General features: G+C 49.7%; 2 protein-coding genes across 3 annotated transcripts; one reads left to right on the forward strand and one right to left on the reverse strand.

Moving 5' to 3' along the window:
• Positions 1 to 102: 102 nt before the first annotated feature.
• On the forward strand, positions 103 to 17,178 carry IQCD (IQ motif containing D). 2 transcript variants are annotated; one of them, XM_045534775.1, is made up of 5 exons: positions 103 to 169; positions 9,510 to 10,313; positions 12,696 to 12,929; positions 14,883 to 14,983; positions 16,473 to 17,178. In XM_045534775.1, the coding sequence occupies exons 2-5, from the start codon at positions 9,603 to 9,605 to the stop codon at positions 17,020 to 17,022; spliced, it is 1,596 nt and encodes a 531-aa protein (XP_045390731.1). In that variant the 5' UTR covers positions 103 to 169; positions 9,510 to 9,602; the 3' UTR covers positions 17,023 to 17,178. The 2 variants fall into 2 exon arrangements, with proteins under 2 accessions (XP_045390731.1, XP_045390732.1); XM_045534776.1 differs by having other exon boundaries at positions 14,883 to 14,954; positions 16,473 to 16,992.
• Positions 17,179 to 18,519: 1,341 nt separating this feature from the next.
• Positions 18,520 to 22,922, reverse strand: RITA1 (RBPJ interacting and tubulin associated 1). Its single transcript, XM_045534777.1, has 4 exons — positions 22,677 to 22,922; positions 22,367 to 22,508; positions 21,567 to 21,932; positions 18,520 to 19,568 (listed from the first exon to the last, which is right to left on the reverse strand). The coding sequence occupies exons 3-4, from the start codon at positions 21,866 to 21,868 to the stop codon at positions 19,061 to 19,063; spliced, it is 810 nt and encodes a 269-aa protein (XP_045390733.1). The 5' UTR covers positions 21,869 to 21,932; positions 22,367 to 22,508; positions 22,677 to 22,922; the 3' UTR covers positions 18,520 to 19,060.
• Between the last annotated feature and the right edge of the window lie 24 nt (positions 22,923 to 22,946).

Below are 22,946 nucleotides of genomic sequence, written 5' to 3' on the forward strand. Positions count from 1 at the left end.
GATTGGTCACATCTGAGGAGGTGGGGCTAACTAAGCCGAACAGGGAACTGAATGGTGAAAAGGCAAGTCAGTCAGACGCCGAGTCCCTCCTTCTGAGATTGGCGGGTAACCTAGCAACACAGAGACAGCGGAGGTAGCTGAGGAGAGAAACCTGGCGCCCTCAGAGCAGGTGAGTAACCAGGTAGGGAAGGGTTGGGGATCGGGGGAAATGTGGAACGGGATCTAGCCCGCTCTCCTTTGGCTCCCTGAGGAATAGGTGGCCCTCTGCGATCCTGTCCCAGCTTCAGGACCCCCTTCAGGACCCCCCCAAGCCCTTCCCCCATTGCACCTCCCTCTGGACCGCCCGCCTGCAAGGACCCCAGGGCGTCCCCTTCCATGTCCCTGCCTCCATTCTGCCCCCTCCACCTGTCCACTTTGTGGCCTTACTTCCTCATCCCTAAAACGGGGATGGTAACAGTCAACTTATTTTTAACTTTCTTTTTTTTTTTTTTTGATACAGGGTCTCGCTCTGTCACCCAGGCTGGAGTGCAGTGGCGCGTTTATAGCTCACTGCCTCCTCGCACTCCTGGGCTCGAGGGAGCCACCTGCCTCAGCCTCCCGAGTAGCTAGGACTACAGGCACGCACACCACGCCCAGCTACATGTTTTTTCTTTTTTTAATGAGACCTGGACTCTACAAAAAATAGAAATAAAAAAAAATTAGCCAGGTATGGTGGCACGCACCTGTAGTCCCAACTATTTGGGAGGCTGACTCAGGAGGCTCCTTTGAAACCAGGAATTCAAGGCTGCAGTGAGCTATATTCAGGCCACTGCACTCCAGCCTGGGCGACAGGAGACATCTTGTCTCTAGGTAAAATTGACAAATTCCTAGAAAAACAAAGTATTGAAAATAACTCAAGAAGAAAGAAAAATTTAAATAGACTTATAGGCCGGGCGCGGTGGCTCACGCCTGTAATCCTAGCACTCTGGGAGGCCGAGGCGGGTGGATCGTTTGAGCTCAGGAGTTCGAGACCAGCCTGAGCAAGAGCGAGACCCCGTCTCTACTAAAAATAGAAATAAATTATCTGGACAGCTAAAAATATATATAGAAAAAATTAGCCGGGCATGGTGGCACATGCCTGTAGTCCCAGCCACTCGGGAGGCTGAGGCAGGAGGATCGCTTAAGCCCAGGAGTTTGAGGTTGCTGTGAGCTAGGCTGACGCCACGGCAACAGAGTGAGACTCAGTCTCAAAAAAAAAAAATATATATATATATATATATATGTATATATACACACATAAAAAATAAGTAGACTTATAAAAAGTAAAGAAATTGAATTAAAAATGTAAAATCTTCCCTCAAAGTAAAACCCAAGGTTAGATTTCCTCATTGGTGAATTCTATCAAAAAATACTTAAAGAAGAAATAATACTGGTCCTTTACAAGCTCTTTCAGAGGCCGAATCTGGCTTGTCACTTGTTTCGGTAAAGTTTTACTGGAACACAGACATTTTGTTTACATATAGTTTATGATGACTGCTTTGGCTCTACAACAGCACAGTTGAGTAGTTGCAAAGAGGCTATAGACCAACAAAGCCAAAAATATTTCCTCTTTGGCCCTTTATAGAAAAAATTTGCCAACTCCTACTATAGACCAATATTCTTCAAGAACATAGATGCATTATGCATTAAAGACCGGGGTCTCACTCTTGCTCAGTCTGGTCTCAAACTCCTGTTCTCAATTGATCTTCCTGCCTTAGCCTCCCAGAGTGCTAGGATTATAGATGTGAGCCCCTGTTCCTAGCCAAACTCAATTTTTTTTAAAGAGCAAAAAAGTTGAATAGACATTCAAAAATCATGAAGACAGACAATACCAAGTATCATTACATATATGGAGAAACTGTAGCTCTGACACATAGCTGGCAGGCAAATAAAATGGTACAACCAATTTGAAATATAGTTTGGCAGTTTCTTAAAAAGTTAAACACACACTACCACCCAACCTAGCAATTCCACTCCTAGGAATCTATCCAAGAAAAATGAAGACGTATGTCCACACAAAGACTTATATATAAATGTTCTTAGCAGCATTGCTCACAATAGCCCCAAATTGGAAACAACCCAGTGTCCATCAACAGGTGAATGAATAAACAAATTGTGATATTTCCATACAATGGAATAATATTCAGTAATTAAAAGGAGCAAAATACTAATAATTGCTACAACAGGGTTGAATCTCAAAAACATGCTAAGTCAAGTTTTCTCAATCTCAACCTTGACATTTTGAGCCAGATAATTCTTTGTGGTGGGGCTTTGTCCTGGGAATTGTAGGATGTTTAGCAGTATCATGGGCCTCTAGGTGCCAGGAATACCCTGTCCCAATTGTGACAAGCAAATGTGTCTGCAGATTATTGCCAAATGTCTCCTGGAAAGCAAAGTTGCCCCTGGTTGAAAACCACTGTGCTAAGCAAAAAGTCAGATGCAAAAGATTACATACTGTATGATTCCATTTATATAAAATATGCAGAGAAATGAAATGTGGGTGGAAACAGAAATTGTTTGCAAATTAGCTCATGGGAATTTTGGGGAGTGCTAGAAACGTTCTAAAACTGGATTGTGGTGATGTGACATAACTTTATATACATTTACATAAATAGTCATTGAGTTGGACACTCAACAATGGGTGAATTTTATGGTAATGTAAATTAGATCTCAATAGAGCTGTAAAAAAAATTACACATGTGATTACAGGTGTAATTATACCTATTCAGGAAAGGTAGGGAGGGTTTGCATGGCTTATAATGTGCTATCTGCTCTAGTCTGAGGAGGGGTAGGCATTGAGCTAAGACCTAATGGATAAGAAATAGCTAATCTAGGGGTTAGTGGTGGTTGCCCCCTGGCCAAAGGAACATCATATGTAAGAGTCTGCCAGCAGGAGGGCTTTGAGTTTGCTGTTTCTTATCACCTCCTCGCCCCCTGCTTCTTCCCAGTCTTTGCGCTTTGAATAAATACCACAAACCAGCAACCCAAGCCTCATCCTGAGCTCTGTCCTCTCCCTCATTACCCACATCCACACCTTTCTCTTATCCCACCGATTTTACCTTTCTAGAGCCCAGTCACATCTCTCCACGATCACTGCCTCGTCCCTTGCAAGGACTGTGATGGCCTTCTAACATGATCCTCCTGCCATCGTGCACCTGCCAACCCTTCCACCACACCTAATCCGAGGCTGCAAATCTGGCCATGTCATTCACTCCCTGCTTAAAGTGCCCCCAGGACCCTCCTCTTCCTCCTCTTGAGCAGCAAGGGAAGCTGTCATGGCCGAATTTTCTAACCTAATCAAAGCAGAGTGACTGCCTTATGCCCTGAGCCACCTGTTTTGTGACGAAGAGGAAGTGAGAATCATAACCGGAAGAACCAGGCCAGGCCAAAGGCCAAGTAGTGAAAATGGTGGTGAAGTTGAGAGGGAGAGTGGATGCATTCTGAGGTCACGGGTCTATTATGCCTTGTCTGAGTTTAAAAAAAAAAAAAAAAAAGTTGTTAGTAGAAGGCAAGAATCAAATCCACTGTCCCCTTTTCCAGACTTCATTCACCTGCCACCCAGAAAGCCAAAAACAACCTTTTGATTGAAAACAGCAGTAACAGAGTCTGCAGGGTCATAGCATCCAGCCCCCTGCCTCCAGGCTGGACAGGCTGCCCCGAGCACCCCAGGTGGGGCTCTGTGCAGGGCATTCCCTGGGGAACACATTCCAGGCATACACACGGTCTTTCATAAATGCCGTGGCTTTAGCTTGGGGTTTATGCTCAGTCGCAGTGAAAATTAAATTAAAGGGGTGATGCTACTCTGCTTACTGAGTTGCTAACTTCATGCATTTCCCTCTGTGCAACGAGGCCGGTGCACCACCTGATTTATGCTTCTACATATGATAGTAATCACTCACCTTTGAAGAGGGCTTTGAACTCTCCAAAGGGCTTTCCTGTCTATTTAAATCATCCCTCCTCCACCCAGCCCCCTTTTAATGTGGCTAGGACAGGTGTCATCTCCACAGTTCCCAGAGAGATAAAAGACTTGCCCAGAGTTATTCCAAGAGGGCCAAGCAGGGGAGAGTCAGAACCCAGGTCTCCTGACACCCACCTTGTGGATCGCATCTTAATTCTGTAACTGATGGTGACTTTAGGTGGCACAGCCATCAGCTCTCCCGGCAGGGCTGGGCTAGACCTGAACATGCTTCCTTTGAACCCGGATGCAGCACTGGATTTGGGGGTGGGGAAGCTGGGAGTTTCACAAATGAACAAGGACATTATTTAGAGACCAGTGGTTCTCAACTTGGGGCAATTTCCATTCACCTCTACCCTACACCCTGGGGACATTTGGCAATATCTGGAGATATATTGTCTCCAACTGGTCACAACACAACTGAATAATGCTACTGGCATCAAGTGGGTAGAGGAGGCCAGGGATGCTGCTAAACATCCTACAATGCAGAGGACAGCCCCACTGCAAAGAATTATCTAGCCCCAAATGTCAGTAGTGCAGAGGTTAGAGATAGCTTCATGCAAGGCAAATGCTTTTCTCTCTCTCTCTCTCTCTCTCTCTCTCTGTCTCCCCTTTCCCTTCAGGCCCCAATTAGTGGAACTGAAAGTAAAAGTGATTAAAAATCAAGAACATTTCAAAAACAGAGCATCAGGGGAAAGTATCTCTTTGACCCTAGCTTTCAAATTACAGCAACAGGTTATATCCTACGGCAAATGAATCCAGTTAAATGCCTTTTAACATGGAGACTTTCGAACAACACAGGTTGTTTTTTTAGCCACAAACCAAAGAAATAGGTTTTCCTTCTCAACCCAGCACACATGTTTCATTACAAAAGAATACTTACTGCGTGCAATACGCTCTGATATTTTCTATTCTGTTTCATTTATTTTTAACATTAATCGCAACTGGGGAATTGATTTCACATTGAGAGAAAGGTACAGAGAGTTCTCATATACCCCCAGTCCCCAGACACGCACAGCCTCCCCCACCATCAACATCCCCCACCAGAGTGATGCATTTGTTACAACTGATTAACCTACACTGACACAGCATTATCATTATCACCCAAAGTCCGTACTTTACATTAGGGTTCATTCTTGTTGTTATATCTTCTATGAGTTTGGACAAATGTATAATGAACGTGTCCATCATTGTAGTATCATACAGAGTATTTTCCCTGCCCTAAAAACCCTCCCTGTTCTGCCTTTCATTCCTCCCTCCCCCCTAATCCCTGGAAACCACCGATTTTTTTTTTTTTTTTTGAGACAGGGTCTTGCTCTGTTGCCTTGGCTAGAGTACAGTGACATCATCCTAGCTCAGTGCAAACTTAAACTCCTGGGCTCAAGTGATCCTCCTGCCTCAGCCTCCCTAGTAGCTGGGACTACTACAGGCACACACCACCACACTCAGCTTTTTCTATTTTTGGTAAAGACAGGGTCTCACTCTTGCTCAGGCTGGTCTCAAACTCCTGACCTCAAGCAATCCTCCCATCTTGGCCTCCCAAAGCTCTGGGGCTACAGGTGTGACGTGGCACCCAGTTCCCGCTCCAGTTTTTGTTTGTTTGTTTGTTTGTTTGTTTGTTTAACATCCTCTGACTTCTCCACATACCAAATTGGATTTGTAGCATAGGTGCAAGTGTTAGGTTTTCTTCCCCTTTTTCTCTCCAGAGGAAAAAAGATATAATTTAGCTCAAATCTTTTTTTTTTTTCTCCCCTCAAAATGTTCTGAAAGTGAAAGTAATAAAATATCTAACGAGCCTATTTGAATGAAGACGAGGTATAATTTGCATGATAAAGATATATTTCCATTTATAAAGTTCATCAGCAGAATTAATGACAAATAAAGGGGACGATCCAATTAAAGTTCCCCATCCATTAACAATCTTGCTTCACTCTCAGGGCAGGCATTTTAAAAAGAGAGGCTCAAGTTGGAAATGATTTCAATATTAAGGTTGGTGGCATTAAAAAGGACATGAAATGATCATATTAGAATTCAAGGGAAAGAGATTCTCCAGTGATTTTTGTCATCAGAGTCAGATGCATTTCCCCTCAATCCTAGTTCCACTGGCTTTTTCTTGTTCACCCAAATGAGCTGTCAAGAACTGATGGGCACCATCATAATCAAAGAAAACAAGTTTGCCCTTTAAAGCAAAAGAGGTAATTTGGCTGAAAGCAAATTGGAAACATTTCGTATAATGTTGCATTTCCAGCCGCAATCTCGGAAGGATTCAGGCATTTTGATTTATGCCTGAGAGCTTTAGGGGACAGTGGGGGGGAGTGCGTTCATTAACCACTTTGTTCACATTCATTGTGTGGCCACAGGGCAAAGATCCTTCATCCTCCGAGAGGCAGAGGACGCTCCGTGGCTGTCCCTAAAACTTTTATTTTCAGGAAAAGCCTCAAAGGATCTCAGGAGATTGACTGGGTAGCAGGAAGTGGGTGTGAATCAAGGTGATCTAAGGTAACGCCCTTCTCAGCCTCGGTCCTCAGCTCCCAAAGAGGCTTCTGACTCTGGATCCATTCTGCCTAGCCAAGGAACTAAGCGTCCTCGGCACCTGATCTGGCCACCTTGTTCTTAGTTGCTTTAGGTGTTCCTTTGATTCCCTCCCCTCTGTTCATTTACTCTTTAGTTTGGTGAACTAAAGGTATCTTTTGTGGCTTCAACTATCACTTCCTTCTACCTTGCATTTGTATCTCCATCCCCGAGGTCTCTCTGGAGGCCCTCTGATCTTGTCTGTTGCCTACGATATTTTATCAGCTAGGGTTCTTTGATTGCAAGCAACAGAAACTGACCTGGCTAAGCAAAATGGTGACAAACCAGGCCTCAGAAAGGACACCAGCTAAGGAAGTTCTGGGGATCGCAGTAGCGGCATCTTCAGGAACCCACTTGGAGCATAAATCAGCTCCCACCATTCCCCAACCATGTGTCTGTCTCTTCCGGATTCACACTCCCAGGAGAGAGAGGGCAGGGCTCTGATTGACAGTCCCACCAAGACTGCACATCCTGGAAGGAAAACTGACGAAGAGAAACTGGATCATGGGAAAGCTGAGACATCACTGTCCACTGCCCACTCCAGTTTGGCAGCTAGAACTCAGCGAGTTGAAAACTGAGCTCTTTGTCCTCCCCTCCAAACTTCCTCTCCCAGTTTCCCTAGTTTCTGAAAGACCCCACCATCCTCTCCCAGTCACCCAAACTCAAAACTGTCTTTCACACATCAAGTCCCAATGATTCTTTCTTCAAACATTTCTCACATCCAGACAAGAGTATGAAAATAAAAACGGCACAGGTAATGTTTAAGAGGTAACAGCCGATCTTTTCCCAAGATGATGGTCAATTTCTCTTGTTTTTTTTTTTTCGGAACTGGGTATACAGTAGTGATCGAAATAGATAAAAGCCCCTACTTTCGTTGGATCTTGCTTCTTGGGAGAGAAAGAGAGACAATAAACAAACAAGTCCGTATAGAGATGTCAGATGGTGACACTTAACCTGGGGAACAAGTAAACAAGATAAGGGGAAGAGAGGAAGAAGGATGGGGGGAGAGGTAGGGACGGTGTGTTGGGGGCCCAGCCATTGGAAATCACTGAGGTCCCAGGGATTTCAGTTTCCCTGGGCTAATACTATTAGTTATTTATTGAATACTTACAGTGCCCAGGCCGTGTGCTAGAAGCTTCCCTTCGATCCTGAAGATTCCTGTTTTACAGCTGAGGAAGCCAGGCTTGGAGGGGGAAGAGGGTGTCCTCCAGCAGGGATTTGAATCCAAGTGGGGCTGTGCAAATCTAGTACTCTTAGCCATCGTGCTACGGCGGCACCATAAAGGATTGATTTCTGATTGCCACTGTAGATTTTTCTGAAACAGTCTCTTATTCTTTTTTTTTTTTTTCTCCTTTTCTCCAGCCCAGACTCTGATCTGACTGAAACAGTCTTTTAAATACGCCTTTTATTTTGTAATAATTGTAGATTTACAGAAAAGTTACAGAGATAATAAAGAGTTCCCATATGCCCTTCATTCAGCTCCCCCTAATGTTCATATCGTATATAACATTGATGTTTGTCAAAACTAAGAAATTGAAGGTGGTACAATGCTATTAATTAAACTTTAGACTTGGCTGGGTGTGGTGGCTCATGCTTGTAATCCTAGCACTCTGGGAGGCCGAGGCAGGAGGATCACTTGAGGTCAGGAGTTCAAGACCAGCCTGAGCAAGAGTGAGACCCTGTCTCTACTAAAAATAGAAAAAATTAGCTGAGCATAGTGGTACATGCCTGTAGTCCCAGCTACTCGGGAGGCTGAGGCAGGAGGATCACTTGAGCCCAGGAGTTTGAGGTTGCTGTGAGCTAGGCTGATGCCACGGCACTCTAGCCTGGAATATAGAGCAAGACTCTGTCTCAAAAAAAAAAAAAAAATTTACACTCTATCTGGATTTCTCTGGGTTGTTCCAATAATGTCCTTTTTTCATTCCAGGATCCAATCCAGGATCCAACATTGCATTTAGTTAGACAGTTTTTTAAATTGTATTTCAAAGTCATTGTTTACTCCCCACCCCAACCTCCAGTTTTTAAAATCAATACTTAACTTTGGGAGGACAAGGTGGGAGGATTACTTGAGGCCAGGAGTTCGAAATCAGCCTGGGCAACATAACAAGATTCTATCTTATGGAAAATGAAAAATTACCTGGGCATGGTAGTCCCAGCTACTTGGGAGGCTGAGGTGGGAGGATTGCTTGAGCCCAGGAGTTGGAAGCTACAGGGAGCTATGATTGTACTGCTGCACTCCAGCATGGGTGATAGAGTGAGATCCTGTCTCTAAAGATCAAATCAATACTTAAAAATCAGTGAAAACATGCTGGGGCTAGTCCTGTTTGCTTTTAGCTCCATTGTTTGTTCTGTCCCTGTCCTGCTCTGGGTCTCAGGCTGCTGGTCCCTGCGCAATGCCGGCTCCCTTGTCAGTTGGTTTCCTGCTGGTTTTGGCCAATGGGAGGCACAGGCGTGGGACTGAAGGGTGAGAGGAAGGGAGAAACCAGGTGTTTCTCTACCCGCACCCCTCCTCCCTGCCCTCTGCTTTGGAGTGCATGTCTGGCAGTGGCTCTAGCGGGATCTAATGACTGTGGTTCCAGCTTCCCCTGGGTGACCTCCTCCTTATGTGGTGGCTGCCTGCCATTGGCAACTGCTGGATGGCTCTACCTTCCCCTGGTTGGCTTCTCAACCATTCCATCACCGGTGTAACCAGTTCCCTATATTTAAGTCTTTAGCACAGCATCTGTTTTCCTGGTCGGTCCCTGCCTGACACATGTGCCTGAGAATCACCTCCACACGTGGTCCTCCTACCCTGTGACCCTGGCACCCTCACAATGCTAAACACTGTTTTCAGTTAAAGGTTCTTCATCAAAGTGGCAGAGCACCTAAGATGAACTCTCAACGTCAACAGTTGTGGCTGCTGTGGCCGCATTAACCACACATATGTCACCACAGCTCTACTAACACCCACTCCTTCTTTTCTCAGGGTTGTCAGAGACAATAAAAACACAATACCCAGATATTGCATCAAAGTCTCAACCTCCAAGGGCATACAGAGGCAAAGAAGGCTGCCCACAAAATGGCATTAGACATTCTTGCCCTGGCCTCTTTCTACCAAGGCCCTGCCACGAACAAAATGGGACTAAAGGCAGACGCATCTACAAAGCCCTTGGTCCCCTCTAAGAGCAAACTCACCACCATTGAGGCCAAGAGAATCATGTCTGTCCTGGAGGAGGCCATCTATAAGGTGGAGCTGGTGACGGTGCTGTCGTATGTGGCCTCCAACCCAGAGGGCGTGGAGAAGGTGCTGGGGGAGGACATCCTGAGGGCAGTGAGAGAGCACGAGGACCTCTGCCAGGTCCTCCTGGAAAATGCCAGGTGCCTGGAGGAGAAAGAAAGGCTGTTGCAGGAGGAGGCAGAGATGGAGGAGGAATGGCAGCTCAGAGACCTTGACCTCTCCATAGAGATGCAGAAATCCAGCCTCCTGCCGCTTATACAACAGATCAAAGACTCCACCAAGAACGTCCTGAGACTCTTGCTCAGTAACCCCCAGGCTGCCGGTTTCCTGCAGATGCAGACACTGGGCAGAAGCGCAGGAGCCCAGAAGTTTATTGATAGCCTGAGAGAGCTCCAGGGTTTCCTGTTTGAGAAGCTGCTCACTAGCCCCATGGAAGCTAAGGATAAGGCCCAGTTCATTCAGGACATCAATAAACGAAATCAGAGGAACCAAGAAGTCATCGATGCTCTTGAAAATGAATTGACAGCAAGAAGGAAGAGCAGGGAGGCAGAGGTATTGGTACATGATATTGGTCAAGTTACAGAAAGAGCCACACCGAGTAGCCCAAATCTTTTTGTGGTTGGATTTTTCCTCAATAATTTAAATAGCTTTTAAAAATTCATTTACTCCACAAAGATTATTTGGAGCACTTACTCGGCGCCAAGTCTTATAAATAAGCCCATGTGGTCTCAGCCTCATGGAGTTCACAGTAGGGAAGGTAGGTATTAAAGAACTCATTTTGTTACAGTTTTGAGAAGTACAATGAAGGGTAAGTACAGGGTGCTATAAGGGAGTGTTAGGAGGACAGAACTTAGACCAAAAGGATCAGGGACACTGAAGCCAAGACATGAAGAGTGTGAGGGAGTGAGCCAGGCAAGGGAAGTGAAGAAGAACTTTCTAAGTCAGGGATCACCAAACCTTTTCTACAAAGGGCCAGATGGTAAAGACATTAAACTTTGTGGACCAGATGGTCTCTATTGCAACTACTCAACTCAACTCTGCCATTACAGTGTGAAAGCAGCCATCAATAGTAGGGAAATGGGCTATGTTCCAATAAAATGTTATTTACAAATACAGGTGGCTCGCTGGATTTGGCCTGTGGGCCTTGGTTTGCTGACCCCCGTTCCAGGTGGAGGGGAGTGCGTACCTAGATGGGAGATGGGAATAAGCCTGGCTGGTTCAGAAACCCAAAGAATGGGCCAGGTGCCGTAGCTCACGCCTGTAATCCCAGCATTCCGGGGGGCCGAGGCAGGAGGATCGCTTAAGCCCAGCAGTTTGAGACCAGCCTGAGCAAGAGTGAGACCCCCTTCTCTACTGAACACAGAAAAAATTAGCTGGGCGTAGTGGTGTGCACCTATAGTCCCAGCTACTTGGGAGGCTGAGGCAGGAGGATTGCTACCCTTTAAGGACATACTTGGAAGTAGCACACAATGCCTCCATGCACATCTCTTAGCCACACCCAGCGACTAGAGTTGCTAGGAAAGGTAGTCTGTCATTGGGGCCATGTTCCTAGCTAAACATTCTACCCATAGCATCTCTGGACAAAGCAGGTACGGGGACAGCCAGCCACTGCTGTAGGCACTTCCATTTTTATCCCCCACGACTGATGGGAGAGTCTAGGCCCTAGCAGGCTATCTGCTGCCTTCTCTCCCCCACGCACTCGGTTTGGGCAGTTCTCACTGAATTTGTTTTTTAAGGCATTCATCAGACTTCACTGATAAATGTGTGTAATTTGTGTGATCTCGTGGGGGTCTGGCTCCCTGCAAGAAATTAGGGACCTTGTCTCTTTTGGCCTGCCATTGTGTCCCCAGTGAGCCCGGCCCCAAAGAGGGACACAATGTATCCTTGCTGAGTGGATAAGTGACGGGCTGCTGGGTGCTCAGGCAGGGAGGGCACCATTTAGGGGTAGCTAGAGGGCCTCAAGGGGCATTGCTGGTCCCTTGTGGGTGGTGGGACCAGCTTGGGGCTGTCAAGTAGGACTGATCTGGGGTCAAGTTCCATTTCTTTCCCAGGTGGGCAAATTTCGTCATGTCATTGAATGTCGGTGTAAAATGACAGGGAAGTGCCCATCAAGCATGGTGTGGGGATCCTACAAGAAAAGCTCTGACTGCCCGTAATACTGCCTGATCTAAAACCTAGCGCCTAGTGCAGGAAGCCTTGTCTTCGGGGATAGGTTTGCCCCAAAGGCACCCCTCCCTCCCTGCTTGCTATGTGTGGGAAGTGAGTTCAGATCCCCTGTGGCCCTGCCGCTAGCTAACCCCAGCTGACCCCAGCTCAGGGCTATGGCATGAACAGCCACAGCACTGTTGAGTTCAGATGGAGACCCTAGTGTTTATGAGAAGCCTTTGGAGCTTATTTACAAAACAGTCTCATCATCCACCCCTGCTCCTGTTCTAGAATTGACCCACAGCAGGGGACAAACCAGGGACAGGCCTCAAGGGAGAACACAGTGGCAATCCCAGCAGTGTGTGTTTATCTCACACCTTCGTGCTTCATGCCATGTGTCTCTGCCAACTGGGCCATCCCCTGCTAAGCCCCCAGTGGGAGCATCACTGTCCCAGACCTGCCCGGTGGCCTCACTCTGGCAGGCTTGCGCCCATCACTCATGCGAGGAAATGAAAGCGGTGGCCAAGAGCATGGGCTCTGAACCAGACAGACCTGGCTTCAAATCTTGCTTCAGCTCTGCCGCCCCAGGCAGATGACTCCACCTCCTTGAGCCTCAGTTTCCTCGTCTGTAATCGGGCTGTCCCTTCTCCTGTCATGGGGTTGGGGGCAGGATTTAGCAAGGTAATGACGCAAGTGGCATGCCCAACCCTAGGGGAGGACACAGGAGTGGCCACTGCTCCTGGGATTGTCATACAGGTGTGAACGGAGCCCTTTCTCTTCCTGGCCCAGGTGGAGAAGGAGAACTTTGTGATCCAAGAACTGAAAACCCGCCTGCATCAGGTGCTCAAGTTCTCAGAGAGCAGCCTCCTCCGAACCAAGCAGGAGGCCGAGAAGCAGCAGAAGGTGGACTTCCGGGCCTCGCAGGCCAGGGTGGCCAAGATCCAACAGGAGATCCTGATGCTGCGGTCACAGTTCCACAACCTGGTCACGGAGAACCGGGAGATGGAGCAGGCGCTGAGGAAGGTAACCTGGGAAGCGTGGAGGATGGGACAGTGGGGCCCCTGCGGCAGGGAAGGTGGTGGGGCTGTCCCATCACTCTTGGAGGTCTGGCGGTGTTGGGCAGGGCAGGGAGCAGGGGAAGCCCAAACCCAGGCCAATGTCCCCTGAGAGGCAGGAGGGGGCAGCCCACAGGCCTGGGAACTGGGGGACAGAGAGACTGGGTCCCTGCCCCAGCATCGCTGCATGCCAGCTTTGTGACTTTGCGCAGGTTCCTCAGCTCCTCTGACCCCGCGGGGATAATAGTCCCCACCTTGTCAGATGCCAGATGCAAAGGAAATGACGTAGCACGTGAACCTCAGGCAAATTACTCAACTCCCTCTGAGCCTCTGTTTTCACGTCTGGAAAATGAGAATGATAAAATCAGTCTTAATGAGTTATTATGAAAATTACCTGAGATGACAGGTCGAGAGCTGGTGCGTAGTAGGTGCTCTATAAATATCTCAATATCCTTTCTTCATCGTCTCAGCCAAGACTCCGGCCCAGCTTGCACCCAGCTTCCAAATCTCTGTCCTCACAAAGGGGACCCTTGTTCATACTTGTCCCTGGTCTCATTTAGTGTCAAAGCTCTTGAGCATCTGAAGAAAGCCATGGCCTCCCCTCCAGAAAAAATGTGCAGATGACACACCCACCCTGGTGCACAATTCTTGGGGGACCACAGGGACCCTGAAGCCAGCCCACCTATGGTGCCCAAGTTAAGAACTCTTGGTCTGTAGGGTTAAGGAGTTGATTAATTTATTTTTAATTAAGGTGAAATTTACATAATATAAAATTAACCATTTTAAAAAGTTAACAATATAGTGGCATTAGTACATTCACAATGTTGTGCAACCACTACTTCTATCTAGGTCCAAATCATTACCCCCTAAAAATCAAACTCTGTACCCATTAAGACGGCACTCCCCATTCCCTTTGTCCTCCAGCCCCCAGCGGTCGCTGATCTGCTCTCTGTGTCTATGGATTTACCTACTCCAGACACTCCATGTAAATGGAATCGTACAATGGAATCGCCTTTTGTGTCTGATTTCTTTCACTTAGCACCGTGTTTTCAAGGTTCACCCACGTTATAGCATGTATCAGTGCTTCACTCCTTTTTATGGCTGAATAAAATTCCGTTGTACGCATGGGAGCTGATTTTTTAAAATTTTTTTGAGACAGGGTCTCATTCTGTCACCCTTGCTGGAGAGCAGTGATGCAATCATAGCACACTGTAGCCTCAAACTCGTGGGCTCAAGCGATCCTCCCTCCTCTGCCTCCCAAGTAGCTAGGACTATAGGCTTGTGCCACTACACCCACATGATTTATTATTATTATTATAATATTTTTTTCTGGAGACTGGGTCTAGCTATCTTTCTCAGGCTGATCTTGAACTCTTGAGCTCAAGGGATCCTCCTGCCTTGGACTCCCAAAATGCTGGGATTACAGGCATGAGCCTCTGCACCTAGCTGGAGTTGATCTTTTAAAAACTAAATTAGATCATATCCCCCCACTGCATCCCCTCTCCCTCTCCCTTGCATGAGAATGCAAAGGCTTCTCCTGCTGACACTCCCACTGTGACACAGACTCCCACTCTGACTTTGTTGGGGACCACTCCTCCTGGCCACTCTGTCCCAGCCACGCTGGCTCAATTTCTGTCCTTCAAACACCTCAAGCTTGCTCCTTCCTCAGGGCTTTTGCACCTGCTGCTTGCACTGCCTGGAATGTGCTGGGATACCCATTAGCTCTGTCATCGTGGGCAAGTGAGTTAGCATGTCTGAGCCTCAGTTTCCCCATCTGTGAAATGCGGGAAAGAGCCTCCTTGTGTGAATACAGTTGTGAGGCACGTAAAGCACCCGCCACAGGGCCGGCTGCTGTAGACTGCTCAGTGCTGATTATTGTTAATATCATCCCATCTAACAATGCCTCATTGGATCTTTTTAGAAGAAATACAAAGTGGAGACAGAAATCGAGAACTGGATCCAGAAATATGATACGGAGATGGGTGAAAAGCAGGTACATGTCGCCGAAGAAGTCTGTCTCAGGTGCTTTTCCCGAGATCTTGGAGGGAAGGGGAGGGGAGGAGAAGCCCAAGGATGGTCCTCAGATTGGGCCAAGTTCTGAGCCTCCCCAGAGAGGCCCCGGAGTGGCCTGTGGCAGCTCCCCTCCCTTTGTCCCCAGGAGTTGTCCAGCCTGGAGCACAGGGTGAGAGGTGGGAAAGGAGGAAGCTGGAGCTGTGAGCCGCTGAGGCAAGAGCCCAACGCTGGGCCTGGTGACCTTGGCTCCACGCGGTGTCCACGCCCCACACTCCATGCTCCCTCCCAGCTCGGCTCCCACCCGCTCCCGACACGCCTGTCGCCACCCCTGCACTCAGTCGCTCAGCCAGTTTTTACTGAGTGCCTGGGACATACCAGGTGCTGGGATACAGCAGTGAAGAAAAGAAAGTCCCTGTTATCATTTGAAGGTTCCACTCAGTGTCACTTACCAGCTGTGTGACCTTAAGCAAGGGCCTTGACCTTTCTGAGACCGTTTCTGCGTCTGATCAACAGAAACACTAATATCCATCTTTTGACTCGGGGGGATTCAGGGAGCCGCTCCTGTTGCAAGTCTGTGGCCAGCACAGGATCTGGCCCGGGGGAGGTGCCCAGGGAGCGGTAGCTACACGTTGGGGGCACCCCCAGACCCTTCACCCAGCTCTGGGATAACATCGATGGCCCGTGGCCCTAACTTGGGGGCCAGGGAGGCCCAGGAAGCACTGGAGGTGACATCAGCCTGAGTGAGCCAAAGCCTGGTGTGCTGTTGAGAGGGGGGCAAGTCAGGGCCTTGCGTGTGGCCGTGAGTGCCCCAGGGAGGGGAGCTTTGCAGGCCAGTGCTCTTGTTTCTCTGGAGGGCTCTGGGTTCCTTGCTGGCAGGGACCTTGTCCACACAGCTCTGTGTCCTCTGGAAGTGCTCTGCTTATGGTAGATGCTTGGTAAATGTTAGAGCAGGGAGGGAAAATAGGTGTACATTACAGCAGGAGAGACTGCAGTTAGACACAAGGAAGAACTCTGGGACTCAGTGTGGGACCTGAGAAAATTCTTTCTACTCTTGGTGTCTTTGTGATACTGACCGCTTCCAAGGCAGCAGCTTCCATTCCTTGTGTCCCCACGGGGGGCCTGGCACCATGTCCAGTACGTTGTGTCCATTGAGTCATTTAATCCTGGAAACAGCCCCCAGGTTTGGAATTGTCCTGTTTCAGATGCACAAAAACAAAGGCCTGAAAGCTAAAGTCCCTTAAGGTGTGGTGGAGCTGGGATTTACAACTGCCCGACTCACACGCCCACGTTCTTTTCCCATCACGTCCATGGAGTCATTTCAGCCGGGTGCTACCCAGAGCCAGGACGGACCCCTCCCCTCTCCCGCGCTCCTCAGGGCCTCCATGCAGAAAGGCTCAGCTTAGTGTCATTGCCCGGGCATCCGGGAGTGGTGGGGACGCACGTGGAGGGTGGGAGGCAGCGCTCTGTGCCTGGCGACCTAGCCGTGCCCCTCCCCCAGGAGGAGTACGAGGACCTGGACCTCATCCACAAGGAGGAGAAGGTGCAGCTGGAGGAGCTGCAGCACAGGCACGACGTGCTGCTGGGGGAGTTCGCGCAGGTCCGCGAGGAGCGGGAGATCCTCGCCAAGAGGCGGCTGGAGGCCGAGCAGGAGATGGTGCGCATGGTGCGCGCCGCCACGCTCATCCAGGCGCTGTGGAAGGGCTACCTGGTGCGCTCCCTGCTCCGATCCAAGAAGAAGAAGCGGGGCAAGGGCAAGGCGAAGGGCAAAGAGAAGGGCAAGGGCAAGGAGAAGGGCAAGGAGAAGGGCAAGGGCAAGGGCAAGGGCAAGAAATGAGCCTCCCCCCGGAGTGCTCCTGACCCCAGCCCTGACCGCGCCCTGGTCCTCCCAGAGGTCAGGCCAGGGAGCCACCGGAATGGACAGCCCTGCAGTTCATGGTTTTAATGATCTTTTAAAATTCGAAAACATTTTAAATCACATTCACAGTAACAGGCTACAAATAAACCTCACTCTCCCCAGGGCTGTTGGCTGTGTGTGTCGGTGCCGGTAGATACCCAGTTTCCAAGAGGAGCGTCCGGGCCGGGTGCCAGCCCACAGACGACAGTTCCTTACTTCAGCCTCTGCGGGGAACTCAGACCCTAGCTGCAGCCCCCTCTGTCCCAGCCCAGAATCAGCCGTGGCCATGATGGGGACATCACCCACCTGGGTGGCAGGGTGTGGGTCACAGCTGGCACAGCAGGCACGGGGGCAGACGAGAACTGCAGGAGGAGCAGGGCCTCTGGCTTCAGGCTGCCCACCGCCCTGCTCTGGGATTACCAACCTGCCTGCAGCTCCTTCCGCCGCCAGCACTGCGAAAGCTCAGGTGTCGTCTCTCGGTCACAGTGGCCAGCACCCTCACACTGGCTTTATTTGGTGCCCAGGGAGTTGAACAGTTATTTTTTTAATTAGTTCCTGACATGTAAAAAATCGGGGGCTATCACATAGATATCCAGCTTTCTTTCTTTTCTGGAAAAATCTCACTGTCCAGGTATCCCAGGCATGCATGTCTTCCAGAGCTCAGCAGCTGTGTGCCCCTTTAGGTGGTTTGCCACAGTCCCCACCACTCCCAACTGCCTCCCAGATACCACGGCCCTTAGCACCACACTCCGGCTATTGCTAGCTCTTACTATAGCTGGGAGAAAAAAGGGGTATTTTTGGCCCCATGTCTATTACAACAAAGGAAGGCAGAAAAGGCCAATGAGAGGTGGCTATTTCAAGAAAAACCAAGCAAGTGTGTGTGTTGTGTGGGGGGTACCAACTCTTTGTCAAAGTTCTAGGAGCTTAAACATCCTACATGTTTAAAAAGCAAAGCATGTCTGTACACAGCAGTGCGGCTGGTCTGCCTCCCTCATGGCCTGACCCTGCAGGTGTGTGCACGTGTCCCTGGTCCTGGCCACTGTGGGTCCCTCCCCAGCAGTGTCTACTCTGCCCTTCCCCAAGGCAGAGGTACCAAACCAATGATGTGGCTTCCAGCTGGGCTCCCTGGAAGCCCAGTGCTCCCTGGAAGCGCCTCAGGGGAAGATGGGGGCAAGAAGTGCAAAGCCCAGCCCCCACCTCTAAATCAGCCAGGGCGGGATGCTGGGACTCTGGGTGCAACTCCACTTGGGCAAAGGCTTTGCGATTTTTCATAAGCCCAGGGCTCCACCCTACGTACTCTCGAGATGCAGGTGTCACTGTCTCGGACTCTCCGCTTGGCAAAGTGCTAGCCATTTTTTTTAAGGTGGGAAATGTATATACATATGTTAATATATAACTTAAAAAGGGAACAAAAAAACTAGGGTGCATATTCTGAGTTCAGGAAGAACCAGCCAATCCATTAGTTGGGGCATCAGCTGGAAACCGATGGGAGGAGCCCAGCACTGCTCGAGGCCTGTGTTCCCAAACTCCAGTCACCCACTTGCCACTGCCATGATCTTGCACTGCCTGTTGTATTAGTTGTTACCTAAATCAACTCCGGCCTAATAACGGCCTCTACCCTAAGGAAAAAGGAATTGCGAACACTCATGGCTTTGATGAGCTACTGATATATTTAATACATGAAAAGAAATACATGACGATTAAAATGAAAAGCTGTTCACCCACGTATCACCCAGATGCCCTTGTGTTTCCCCATGGGCCACACAGAGCCTGGGAGAACTCTGAGGCCTTCAGACCCAGCCGGAAACTAATCCTGAGCAGGAAGCTTGGCTTGAAGCGAGAGGAAGGGACCCTCCAGATTGGCAATCTCACTTTTCTCACACTTGGTAGCAAGACAACATGAGACGAGGTGGAGGGCCCCTAGGTTGGCACTGATTTGGAACGTGGCTGAGACAGGGTTGGAGAGAGGCATCTTAAGGGGTGGCCCCCAAAACCACATTGCGGGAGAAAGGCAGGGAGCAACTAGAGATTGTCAGGATAAAGAGAGGCACTGCCCACCCCTGCCGTGTCTGCCCTCATGGGGGCTTCGCCGAGGCCTGGGGGTTACCCAGGTGATACTGGTCTCCCCAGAAGACCCCGGCCAGGGGCTACACCCTCACCATGACCCCATGGGCAACCCTGATGAAAGAACCTCATTTCCAAGGTGGCTTTGGCTTCTGGGTAGCCCCACCTCGTCGGGGGGTAGCTGGGACTAAAACACTGACTGAGTGAGCCCGGGGAGTTACCAGGGGGCTCCGGAAGGTCACCCCTGATGTGGAAGGCCTGGGACCCTGAGGTCCATTTGCGTGGGGGGCACTGGTGGCTGGGTGAGCAGTGCTGGGGACATTCAGGTGCGTGAGGGAATGGGAACGTCCCCGCCTCAGAGGACGTGGAGAGTCTAACCCACCCACGGACAGCTTCCTGGAGTCTGCTGCCACCCTGGGCTCTGCCTTCGAGGGACCAGCCGGGTGAACGGCTCGCAGTGGGGTCTCTCTGGAATGGGGCGAGTGGCTACCCCTGGGGGTAGCCGGCGGCGTCCAGAAGAGGGCACGAAGTTTCGCAGCGTCCCCCTTGGCCATCCACGGGGACTCCCGGTTGGCACCCTCAGGTCGGGAGCCGAACAGCGACTCGTCACAGTAAGATGGAGTATGGCTGATCAGTCTGGCAAAGGGAAGAGAAACACAGTGAGCTGGCACACGAGCAACCCCTAAAAACCTTAAACCCCACCCCACCAGACACCTGCAGCAGCAGAGAAGGATTGCTTATAGATCCCAGAGTCCTTGTCCCCTACACTGGCACCCACAGCGAGGCCAGAGCCCTCTCATGCATCACTGCCCCATGTCTTGTTTTGCCCCCACATTCTGACCCAGCTCCCTGGCATGTGCCCTAGGTCTGGCCAATTTGCGTATTCCATCCTCCTGGCTGCACTGATGGGTCCAGGAATGGCCAGATGACCCAAGTCTGTCCAATCAGAGTCTGCCTTAGGACCTTGGCCAAAAGGAAGAGATGGTTTTCTACCACCTGGCCTTGCTCCTTGCTAAGCTGACAGGATGTCATCCCCAAGCAGCTTGAGGCCACCTCACTCCTCTTGAAGACTGAAGGACATGCAAGGAAACCAGCACTAAGATGGAGACAATCCCAACTACAGTTTGAGCCCATTACATAAGCCCCAAATGCCCTTTTTCTGGGGAAGCCAGTTTCAGTAAGTTTTCTGTCACTTGCAAACAGGAGTCCCAAGTAGTTAATCCAACCTTAGTCTTTACAGCCTTCACACAGTTTTTTTTACCTGGCACTTTTTCTCTCAAATATAGTAGGCCCCCCATATTATATTTGAAACTGGCAAACACAGTGCCTGGCATGTATAGGGTGATCAGTTTGAGTTTATGTTATAAAGCCCGCCTGGCTTCACCCCCAGAAAAGCTTTTAAAAATTCTAAATATTTACTGAGGGCTTTTCATTTGCAGGCCCAGGGCTCAGCATGTCACATGCATTATCTCATAATTTCTTCCGACATGCATATAAGGTAGATGTCAAAATTAACCCCATTTTACAGATAAGGAAACTGAGGCATGGGTAGGGTAAGGCCACACAGCAAGAATGCAGTATAGACAAGATTCGAATCCAGCCTGGTTCAAGGATCCAAACTATAAACTTCCAATGCAGACATGAGTGCTTTCTAGGCCTCTTATCTTTAGTTTGTTTCATTCACCAACTACTTTTTTTTATTAATTCAACAAATATTCATGGCATATACCTACAAGGTGCCACGCCCATGGTTTGGGGGCAGGACTGAGTGTTTCCAACCCCAACTGCAAGTCTTTGACGCCTGCATCTGTCTAGAGCTAAGGTTTCTGCTCAGGAACTTCTCTACCTCTTACGTATCCCTCCCTCCGACTTATCAGTATAAAGAAAAAAATTCCATCTTCTAGGTGAGCATGGGGACTGCCACCTCCCTTGTCATGGACACCATACTTCCGTTGATGCAGCCGATGTTCATATCAGTGTTCTCACCCATGTCGTGGGAATGTTGCAGGTGTTAGTGTTGCTAGTCTCAACCTGACCCTGCTTTGTGGTCCACAGAACTGTCAAGTATGTCGCCCTCAACCAGACATGATAATAACTGATTCTTGCTTCTACCTCTGTTGATTTTATCTCTTTTGATAGGCACCATTTCCATTCTCATTTCTCTCATCTGATATATGTCCCCCTGGTTCATAACACACCCTAAATTTAGTTGGCCAGTTGCTATGGACTGAATTGTGTCATCCCCCCCAAATTCATATGCTGAAGTCTAACCCCAAATGTGACTATATTTGGCCTTAATTATTTACATTAATTTGAGGTAATTAAGGCTAAATAGGTTATAAGGGTGGGGCCCTAATCCAATAGGACTGTTGTCCTTAGAGGAAGAGACACCAGGAGCGTGTGCATAGAGAAAAGGCCGTGTGAGGACACTGAGAAAGTGGCCATCTGCAAGCCAAGGAGAGAGGCCTCAATCCCACTAGGTAGGGAGGGACCATTCTTGTTTTCCACATGAGAACTGCAGCTCAGAGAGGTCAAGGTGCTTGCCCAAGGTCACAGAGCAGGTGAATAGCGGGGCAGTAACAGGAACCCAGGTGGCTCCACCAAGCCCAGGAATGCATCTCCCCACCCTGTTACCTGTATTTGTTCTTCTTCCTTGGTGTGAGGGTCGGGGTGCTGCCCCTGGAGAGGGTGGTCTCATGGTTCCCCTGGGCCCCCGAGGTCTGCGATGCCCCTGTGCCCACTCCTCTGGTTCTGTTAGCCTTCTCCACCCAGGGTGGGTCAAAGTCTGGTGGGGCGGCGCGGGTGCCCGCAGGGCTGCCAAACAGAGTCTCATCCACGTACGATGCCCTGGCCTTGACCCGGTAGCCACCGCGGCAGCAGTGTTGAAGGTGGCGGGTCTGCATCCCACTGACGGCTGGCTCCGTGGGGGTCTTCATGCTGCCTGTGGTCCTGGGTGACAGCAGGTGTGCTCTGCCCGCCAGGCCCTGCCTCCAAGGCTCCCTGTGAAAGGGGGTCAGGGTGGCACCCCTGAGCCAACGCAGTGCCAGTGGAGGAAGACTGGCAGTCTCTGAAGTCCTCATCCCAAGGGCAAAAGGGTCTAGCTCCCCCTCGACCGGTCCTCCTCAAAGGGGAGCTGTCAGCCTCAGGGGGCATTTAGGACATCTGTTTGACTTTTTTTAGTTGTCATAGTGATAGAGAAAGGGGTGCTTTTGGCAAATATTTAATGGAAAAATAAAAATGCACTTCCAGCATACAGTGTGTGCTCAACAAATATTTATAGAATGACCATGGGGGTGAAGGAGAGATGGCACCTGTGCCTATTTGGCACCAACCAGAAACAACCTATGGTGGGCGTAGGAGACAGGTACTTCCCTATATCCTGCGTATATCTGCAAAGTGGGGGCAATGACAGCCAGTGTTGATCTCATGCCTACCTTGCGCAAAGAGCTTTACAAGCATTGCCTCATTTAATCCTCTCAACAGCACTGTAAAGTAGCTTCGATGTTGTCCATTTTACGGATCACAAAACTGAGGCTTCACAGGGTGAAGTCACATTTGTAGGTCACATCTATAAAGCTAAAACAGTAGAAGTGGAAGCTGGTATGGATCCAGAGCTTGTGCGCTTTACTCAGCTACTGGGAGATCACGCGCCTCCGCCCCCCACACCGCCCCACATTCTGTGATCCCCAAATCAATGGCCGGCATGATGCCCGCCGCCCCTGCATTCTCGAGCTATTCCCTTACCTGCGCAAACTGGCTCACGCGTGTCACGTAGAACGCCCCCAGTGCAGCTTCCCCGCGCCTCTCTTCCACCAGGTCTGCACCCCTGGACGAAGGCGCGGGGCCGTGCATCAGGGATCCCCGTTACCCTGCAGTCTGGAATCCCGGGGGCCCGGGACCCGCAACACCCGGGGCCACCCCAGGCACAGCGCGAGGCCGGCCCTGGCGACGCGCTACCCGCGCGCTTCAGGCAAACAGCAACAAGCGCTGCGCGCGGCCCGTACCATTCGCGTC

This window comes from Lemur catta, chromosome 21 (assembly GCF_020740605.2).
Source record: "Lemur catta isolate mLemCat1 chromosome 21, mLemCat1.pri, whole genome shotgun sequence".
Lineage (NCBI taxonomy): Eukaryota > Metazoa > Chordata > Mammalia > Primates > Lemuridae > Lemur > Lemur catta.

Coding starts and splice junctions, on each gene's coding strand:
- IQCD (XM_045534775.1), top strand. CDS start 9,603: ATGGCATTAGACATTCTTGCCCTGGCCTCTTTCTACCAAGGCCCTGCC. Junction 10,314..12,695: donor GGAAGAGCAGGGAGGCAGAG/GTATTGGTACAT, acceptor TTCCTGGCCCAG/GTGGAGAAGGAGAACTTTGT. Junction 12,930..14,882: donor TGGAGCAGGCGCTGAGGAAG/GTAACCTGGGAA, acceptor GGATCTTTTTAG/AAGAAATACAAAGTGGAGAC.
- RITA1 (XM_045534777.1), bottom strand. CDS start 21,868: ATGAAGACCCCCACGGAGCCAGCCGTCAGTGGGATGCAGACCCGCCAC. Junction 19,569..21,566: donor AGGAAGAAGAACAAATACAG/GTAACAGGGTGG, acceptor TCCCTTTGCCAG/ACTGATCAGCCATACTCCAT.